Source organism: Branchiostoma floridae, chromosome 2 (genome assembly GCF_000003815.2).
Source record: "Branchiostoma floridae strain S238N-H82 chromosome 2, Bfl_VNyyK, whole genome shotgun sequence".
Lineage (NCBI taxonomy): Eukaryota > Metazoa > Chordata > Leptocardii > Amphioxiformes > Branchiostomatidae > Branchiostoma > Branchiostoma floridae.
Genome location: NC_049980.1, coordinates 12406158 through 12415497, shown reverse-complemented (window position 1 = coordinate 12415497; position 9340 = coordinate 12406158). Strand labels below are relative to the sequence as shown.

Sequence of the window (9340 nt, the reverse complement as noted above, 5' to 3'; positions counted from 1 at the left end):
ACAAAAGAGAGCAGATGCTGTCTGCAACCTTTGACCGTTTCCAAACTTCTTGTATCTCATGAAAATATCCAACCACTAACCTAAGTCGACATATACATTGACTACTGAAAGTTGACTTAAGAAAAAGTTGACTCATATTGGAATTCTTAAAGTATAAGAAGGTAAAATGCAGCCCCGCAAACATCTAGCACGCAACTAGTGCTCTCAAATTAAAACTACTCATAAACTTTTTGAACGACCCAATCTACGTTTCATAAGAACATTTTGTCATAACGTTTGAACTCTTGCTCACAATTACATCGAAGTATTTGAAGTTAAGTCCATCCCGCCAACAACACAGAATACAACGACGCTTCTGTCCATCAAAGAGGTGTAAAATAATGTAAAACGCACAACAAAACATTGAGCGCTCCTCTCCGTATAATTGGAGTGGCACACGGGGGCGGGAAGCCGGGGTGAGAGTCGCCTGCGGTCACAACCTGCGGTCTGTACCGCCGACCTCCTGCTTTTTGGCTCGGAAACAAAGACAACAGGAGCATTGTGGGATGGATGGGATCACGGATCGATCCTGACAGCTCTTTGGAAGTGTCCATGGCAAATATGACAAAACTTGGCCCGAACTGTGGTGTGATTCATTTATATATCTACTGTCTTTGTCTTCAATGGACTGATCCAGAATATACTTTATTAAATGTACAAATACATATTATCCACTTTGTAAAAAAAGTACTCTTACATGTGAAACTTTCGCCACATATAAGACATAAGCACCTCTAGCGACAGATTGGCGTGTAGTCATGGCAACGGACTCATGAATTTTACAGGCTTGTCCAAAAACGGCTGGCACTTTCCACGCACTTTACGCAAGGTTGCCTAACTTTTCTCTACCACCTCTTGTACTCGGCCACAAGTTTCCAAAAGTCCTGCGATATCATTTCGATAAACTTGCACGTAATATTTCTGAGACGCGTTATAAATATATCATTTGGCCTATCTTCAAATTACATTCATGAAAGTCTCCGATCTTTATGATGTATTTGTGTTGCTCTAGATTCAGGAATCTCCATCAAACATTGCTCAAATGAAATTTGACTCGAACTTACTTTCACGCCGAAGAAGGATAATGTATTGTTGGTTCGGGCTCTATTAGAATGGCTATAACACTAGACAACATCAGATCAGTGCCGTGCCCTTGGTAGGTCACTCCAAAGTGACATTCACGCCGAAATGACATCTCTCCGGCGGAGAGAAGTGTTGACCCTCCCGCGCACGCAGGCCTGAGGTGACCGTGGGTCCGGTCCCTCGTCGCACATTTCCACGCCTTCTTACGCCGCGAGTTAATTAAGATCTATTCCATTACACGGTCTGAATAACTCTCAGCGTGTGGACTCCTCCAAACGGTACCTCATAGAGACCCGCTCTCGAGGTGAAAGCAACCGCCCAAACTCGCGTGACCAAGTGGAATTTTTCATCCATTGTGGCGAGCTGTCCTGTGCAGCTGTACCGAACCTTTTCGCTGTCTCCCCAGCCAAAAGGGGGTTCCAACCCTAAAGTCCTGGAGCGGGGAGGGGGTCTCTCTCGCAACCGTTCTGGCCAAATGCGCGATTTCACGCAAACACCTCAGTGAATACTGGCACATATGTTCATACACGGATTTTTAGACGCTTCCCAGAACTTTTCCTGACCAAAGTAAGAACGCAAACCTTCATAGAATCGATCCGAACTAAACTCCACCAAACAACTCTGAACGGGGTAACATATGCTGTAAGTAAACAACGTAGTGTCTTTGACTTGATGTTTGAAGAGGGTTGAAGCGGCCACTTTGCAGGGCAATGCTCTGTGTTCTGCTCACACAAAAGCTCGCATTCTGCCCTTGAGTCCGTATGCAGTCAAACAAAAGGGTTAGGGAGGACTACAACCGTCGGGCCACAAAAGCGCAAAATAGAATACAAAATACGTGAAAAAAGCAAAGTTGTGCTTTGTGTGTTGTACGTCGACGATGCCAGCTGCCTAAGCAACAGCACATGGCTGGAAGAACGTCTGGGTCTGAGCGACAACAACCCTGTATATGAAGACGGGAGCCGAACATCGTCTAAAATAACTTTGACGGGAGAGGGCTTGCTCCCTGGTGTGCTGTAGTGAATTATTTGCACGGTTTCCAGCCATGCCTAATGCGTTTTTCATGGGCTCTCGGCAAGTGCATTTCGCAAGTCTTTTTCAGAGTCTCCACAGGGACGCCAGGAACTTCACTTGGCTTCTACCAGACACGAGCGCGCTCCTTTGCCCTCTTCCCATATTCTCCTTCCTCCCAGCGTCCCGCGCAGAACTTAATCCCACCGCTGCATTTGTTCTCTCTTCCCACCAAATTCCCATCTACCCCGTGGCGTAGTTTTAACGTCGACTACACTATGCCGTAATTGAGGTTAGATTATTACGACAACAGTCGCAATTCGTGCGTACATGTACATGTACGTACAGTGAGTAGAAAGAGAAGAATCTTTTACAAATAGCGCAGTGATATAACCGTATTGGTAACAATACGATATAGCCGAGAAAGAAAAAAAAAACTTATCCGACAGTTGAGGTATTGAGTTATTGTCGCCGGCATTGAAATTGATAATCTAATGCATGGGTTTTTTTGTTAAATCTGCTCAGTGAGTCGAATCTTCCGTATCTCTGGCCGACAGCCGCTGGTGTAGTCCTCACTACTGAATACCATCGCAACTTTATCTGGTCATAGGGCGGAATAAATCGCATTTGTCGGGTCTGATCCGTTATTCTTCCCGCCCGGTGCGCGCCGACATACCTTGCGGTTGCGTCCGGCGACGCCGACTCGATATCGGCCCGGCCCGTATTGCTTTTTTCACGGGAGGGAGATCCATTCGCTTCGGCCGATAGAATCACTACACGGCGCTGCGCTCCCGTGTAACATTCAATAACCCTCGCCTGCTTTGTCCTCTTAATCACTTACGTATGCGCACTTTATACCCCTTTGATTACCGGTGTGAATGGAGAAGAGAAATATTAGTATCACCCCTGAAAAGCTTTTTTCACACCGGCCCATCTGCCTTGTGTATTCGGTGGGTCCCTACGCGCAGCGGGCACCTTTCAAAGGCGTCGCCTAAATTGAGGAGAACATATGAGTCTGTCAACGGGAAAACGAATGCCCTCTATTTCGCCTAGCGCCCGTAATAGACCTAAATTGACCGTTTTTTGTACACTTAACAACGCAGAGATCTCCCTTAATAGGAGGGCCGTGGTTGATTCCTATCCTATTTTCCGATTTGCCTTTTATCAGATAGTGTCTGCCCACATGATTGTCCATCAGTCCGTAAACGATAGACGTGGAATGAGCAACTAAAAAGCGGGGCAGACAAGACCGGCGGGCCATCGTTTAGTTTCCGCGGGAATCATTCTCATCGTCTGCCAGACTCTGAACACAAAGGAGAGGAGACGGGCGTCGGGAGAGCAGCCTAGCGTTTACTAAATGCTCTCACCTCACGCGCGCTCGTGTACAAATTTCCGATAGCACTTCATTACATGTTGCAATTATTTATCGAGTTTGTTCCTGATTCCAGTCTACCGGCATCCGGGAGATATCCGCTGTACAATATTGGAGATTCCTCCAAATTACCTAAAGCTCCGGCCGCGCTGATGAAAAAATCTATACTCAGCCCTATAGGTTGTTGGAGGTGTGATAGGAGGTTCTTTGATTGGACCGGCTGCATGGCACCGCCGGATACAGCTTCGGCTCGCAAATTTAATGGCGTTTCCTCTGAACCGGGCCCAACCAAAGGTCAGAAAAGTCGATGAGACGAAGAGCAACTCTTGGAGACTTTGAAAGTTAAAAGGCATGAAAAACCAACGCGTCGCTCGGTAATAGAGAGCTTCTGAGAGGGCAGAGGAAACTAGCGTTATTACATTGACTACTTGTTCTGTTTAATCCTGGTTATGAGCGGAAGGTTAGACAGGTTGTGAGGAGGGAGAAACTTTGTCGGTAGGCTCTACGCTGCTCTGTGGACACCAGTACGTCACATGTACTATTCTATGGAGACAAATTCAGATCCTAATGTCAATAAGCGTTTCTAATAGGCACGGAACCGATCAAACTTTTCGCGGAATGAAAGCAAATTGAGGCGTAATCCCGTGCCCACTTCGGGGGCAATAAATTCTCACCGGCGGATAAAGGTGTGCGTAATGATATAGAATTATATTGGATTCACCATATGCTATTTTTGCATTTAGTTGATAGCTTCTCTCTTCCATTGTATGCAGTGTGTGTGTATAATCTCAGCTGTTTATGGGGGTGTTTGCAAATGCGTAGGTCTGGCGGGTGGCTTCGCACTGGCCAATGGGATAAGTGAAATTTATCCGTCTGTCACCGAGGTAATTAATTGGGAGGCACGATTGGCTGACATAGCGGGAAACTGACAGGCGCAAATCCCGGCGCGGTATCAGACAATGTAACCGTATTTCTGATAGCCCACAGATATGTGCAGCATATTTAAGGCGGATGAGACGCAGTTCTGACATGTTTTATTGAAAGCAGGCCCGGTGGAAGTCGGACCGTGCAGCCGCTAATCTTGACTAAGGGCCCGTTTTATTGGCGTTGTACACACGATGGACGCTGGTGGGGACGGTCTTTTCGGCGAGGAGACGGCCTTTAGAAGCATCGAGCACAACCAGCTAGAACGTCTGCACCCAACGGGTCGACCGAACGACTGCGCGGGCGATTTGACTCCTGGCGCCGAGGGCGGAGGCAGTCGCGATCGGGAGGACGAAGCTTGCGTCTCTCCCACTGGTGGAAGATTGTCAGACAGTTATCCAGAAGACCAAGACGGACACGACAGTTCTGCCTCAGGTGTAGACCAGGCTCCTGCCGACGGTAAACAGAAGAAGTCCCGTAAGGTACCCGTCAGACTCGGTATAAACGCCCGCGAGCGACGAAGGATGCACGACTTGAACGACGCTTTAGACGAACTGCGCTCCGTCATACCCTACGCGCACAGCCCGTCCGTTCGGAAGCTCTCCAAAATCGCAACCTTACTACTCGCCAAGAACTACATCTTAATGCAGGCTAACGCCTTGGAGGAAATGAGGAGACTTGTCGCTTATCTAAACCACAACCTCCAGGCTGCCATGTCCTGTTACGACGGAGCTTTCACCCCGACCACGCCGTACCCGTCGGCCAACCTTCCCACTCCGGACACTAAGTGCATGTTGTACCCGCCGCCGAGCTCGATGTCGTACCAGGTCCAGCGTCCCTCACCGGCCGCTCTCTGCAAGGAGTGCGGCGACAAGTAGCAACGGTCACCGCCGAGCGACCCGCCAGCGATGCGATGCCAGTCAGGAAGCATGACAACGGTGGAGGTAGCAGATAATTTCCACACTGACTGCATATAATTCATCAAGACTTTAACACCTTGTAGCTGCCTAGATTTATTTTCCTAGGTCAATGTTCTATATATTTTCCGTGCTTGGTGTGTGTGTGCGGTGCATATGCTATGTAGTCCCTCATCAACTCGTAACATCTCGTTCGTGGGCACCTCCTGAATTCTTAATAGAGCAGTTAAAAGTGATGTGTTACAACTTAGGATAGACTCAGAGTCCAAGTCTTTATAGCAATTTAAGATATTGACTATCGGAAGTAAAAATGTCGACTCTTACGTTTTGTGTCAGGAAGACGAATAGGCCGAGACAAAAAGATGCCTCCCGCCATTGATTTTCCGTACAGGAGTGACAGTTGAGGAAATAGGCTGGATTATTTTTGATTACTTTGCCAGGTCTGGGAAATCACACCTCTACATCATACCCAGGAAACTCTGGCCGAAACCTGATTCCAATTTTACTACCAGATTTACAGGGGGTTTTTCTGCGCTCAGATCACATGAGATATCACGCAATGGCTACGTGCATTGTAATGATACACCAAAAGTTCGAAAAGCGTTTGCATTGTGCAAAATTGTCCTTTTTCAAGTATTTCAGTCACAATATCTTTCGGGAGGGGGCTTCAGGAATCTTTTCCATCGGAAATACCAGATACTATTTCTCCCATTTTCTTGTCAGAAAGTTTACAGTGCTTAATTTCCCAAGTGTTATATGATCTGGACATCTACTCAGATAAGTCATGTTCTGGTGTTACTTTGATAGGACGAGTCATTGTTAAGTGTTATAGTGGTGCACGCGTCAAGTGAGGGTTTATAAGCAATTACGAAAGGGTGCCACAGCGCGCCAACCAACAATTACATATGACGACATCATTTGCCACAAGATCGTAATCAATATGTATCATGCGTCTCCACCTTTCAGAAGTGATCAACTGTGTGTACGCTAAATTATTGACAACCTTATACCGCGGCATTAGGCCGACTTATGCAAATATATCCTCAGAGAGAACTTTCCTGATTATAGATATTTTTTCGTTACACGGCCCCGGGCGTTGAACTATTTCATATTCATTAGCGCCATCTGTGCGCCAATTTGGTTAAAATCGTACACCTATTGTCCTCCACAGGGATATGTACTTACGTTAGAGACCCTATATGATTGTTCTTATCTATTGCCACTCTTTTCCGTGCTTTATACGGGGTTAAGGCGGTCAGAAGTTGTGTTATTCTGGAAGAAGTGCGCCATATGTGAAAAACTGGTCTAAGTGAGAGGTGAGCGCCACGCGCTCGACCTTATAATGTATTGTGTACAAAGCCATATATCTGTAATAAAATTACAACACCAGAGTATTTATGTTTTTCTCGTGACGTGTGCATGCACGGGGGTGATGTTATGATGCATGGGCGCGCTAACCGGCTCCCCTCTCCCGCGTAATGAAGGTTTTACGGCGGACGACAAGCGGCCGCACCAACTCCCGGGATTTTAATTTGTTGGCAGTATCCTCCGCGGCTTGCTATTGCTGACTTATTGGTTTAGGTCCCTCCAAACGCGTAAGATCAATCTCCCCGGGGTCGAGCCTTTCAAATGTAAAGCGGGGTTGCTTGAAAATCAATGGGTCGGTGTCGGAGAGGAGAGGAGTCACATTGGATGTAATTAACAAGAATCGATTTGCCCGCTTTTGCGGGGAGGATTGGAAAATCTGAGATGAATTTTATTACCAGGCGGTTATCGCGCCTGTCAATGGCGGGAGTGACAAGCTGTGTAGTGGGGCGGGATAAAGAGGTCAAAGGATTCGGGACGGCGAGCGGGGGTAGGGTGGAAGAAAGGGACAGAGGGGGAAGGGGTGGTGGAAGGAAGAGCAAAATTATTCCTGAACCGTCTAGAGAATGGTATCAACCATTATAATATTCTGTGTTTGTCAAAGCAAGGATAAAAACAAAATAGGTCAATGGTACTGGAAAAAATAAACTCACACAGCTGCCAAATTTCTGTAAATCTGGGAAGATAAAGAATTCACAGAAATACTGCAAATGTGGGGGCAGTGTTTCTAATAATAACAAGGTTGATAGGACCCTGAAAATTATGATTTTATGAATCATCAAAAGGTAATAAATGTTTCCAAATTGGAACTAGAACATAGGTGATTATTTTTACCTTTCCTGCTATACCATAATCTGGAAAAGGTTTTTTAATCCTTTTCTTAATTTCTTTATTCACATCTACGTATAAAAGATAAAGCATAAAGCGAAATACTTAATGCAACATTTCCTGAAGAAGATAGATACAAATATAAACCAAATTAGGAACAGTTTGACCTGTTTAAGTATCTGAGCGACCACAGGCTTAATAACAGTACAACGCTAAAGACTGTTCACGAGTTTTGTGGTGTTCCCGAAAACGTCATCTTCCTAGTTTAAAAGATAGTGACCTTCTCGTATTCTTCATTACCGCAAAATTGACACCCGGCTGGAATACATGAAATTGTAGTAGATCATGGTCGCTGGTTGAGAAAGATGAAGAGCGTACAATACCCGCGGGACGGAATCGTTTAACAGGGAAACGGGTGTAATAAGACATGTCTGAACGAGGTAATAGGAGAGCCATTTGCTTTGAATGTTAACTCAAGGTTAGCTAGGGGAGGGAGCCCGGCGGAAGAGACAAGGCGCCGCCACCCATGAAATTGAAAGCGAGTTTCCCGGCGCTGCAAACTGACAAAGACCGCACAGAAAGGGGATCGTTTACGTCGGGTTAGATATCAAACCTCCCAGTTCCTAAAGGCGCTCAAAGACTTGGCGATGATGGTACTTCCGTGGGGTACTATGACACTGTACTGCGGTGGGCAATCAGCGCAGTTTCCACTAGATATCACTGTCCATGAAGGTGGATGAAGCACAAAAACTGTTCACACTTGTTCTAAGAACATTTTGACTTATGCTAAGTCCTCTTGCTATGAGACGGCTATCACTGAGCGACCATACCGTGACTGAAATTGGATTTGTGTTACCCTTGGTTGTATTATCGAAATACAACAAATATGATGCAAGATGTGAAAGTACAATTCAGAAAACACACAAAGCATTCAAATAACACAAAACGTAATATAATTGTTCGTTATCAGTTCTGAAATACGTTGAACGATCTGTAGGGTGAGGGGTAAGACTGTCATAACTTTGTGCAAACTTAAACATCCCAGCCCCGACCCATTTCAACAAAGAGCAATAGTGAGGGACGCAGGAATTGTAGTCTTTGCAAGAGATCCTTGATATTGATCATAACAACCCACTTAAGGTATTGAGGAAAAATGGTTGTTGACTTTGGATGGTTACTTCCGACAAGAAGGTCTTAATTATGTAAAATCTTACGGGACGGTTTTAATGTGGTTAATGTATGCCTGTCGGTGGTTGGGTACGCCAGGTGGTTGGCAAACAAGGTTTGACAGAATATTTCAAACTCTTTCTGTGACCACCGGATGTCATTGACGATTTATGAAAACACACGTAATTTCTATCAGATAGTTCAAAAACTGTAAAAAGACAATATTCCTAGATACCCCTCAAGCAGACGTGTCCTAATATGGCATAGCTATCGCATATTGTCAACTGAAGTATAAGGCAAAGATAACACTATATTGTATATCATAGTATTGGTTGAATTGTTTTGTTTTTTTTTAGTTTTCAGTAACAATGAAATAACAGACATGGGTGAGAATGAAATGATAATACATTTCTTAAAACAATTCTAGACCGTGGTCTTGAAAGACATTAAAAGAAAAATTAGTATTCCATTAGTTTGAAATCTAGTGTTCCAAGTTTTCCGATTTGTTTCTTACTATTCTGACCATTACCTGGGCTACAGAAAATTTGACTTTACACAGTTTAATCTATCTCTTGATACCAAATTTCCTGTTTCTGAATAAGTCACTCTTTGACAATATTATTCAAGTGTTGATATT

The 9340-nt window shown here is 45.1% G+C and overlaps 1 protein-coding gene across 1 annotated transcript; it reads left to right on the top strand.

Annotated features, from left to right (window-relative positions):
* Nucleotides 1-4440: 4440 nt before the first annotated feature.
* Nucleotides 4441-6739, top strand: LOC118410504 (class E basic helix-loop-helix protein 23-like). Its single transcript, XM_035812243.1, has one exon. The coding sequence runs from the start codon at nt 4621-4623 to the stop codon at nt 5302-5304; it is 684 nt and encodes a 227-aa protein (XP_035668136.1). The 5' UTR covers nt 4441-4620; the 3' UTR covers nt 5305-6739.
* The last annotated feature ends 2601 nt before the right edge of the window (nt 6740-9340 follow it).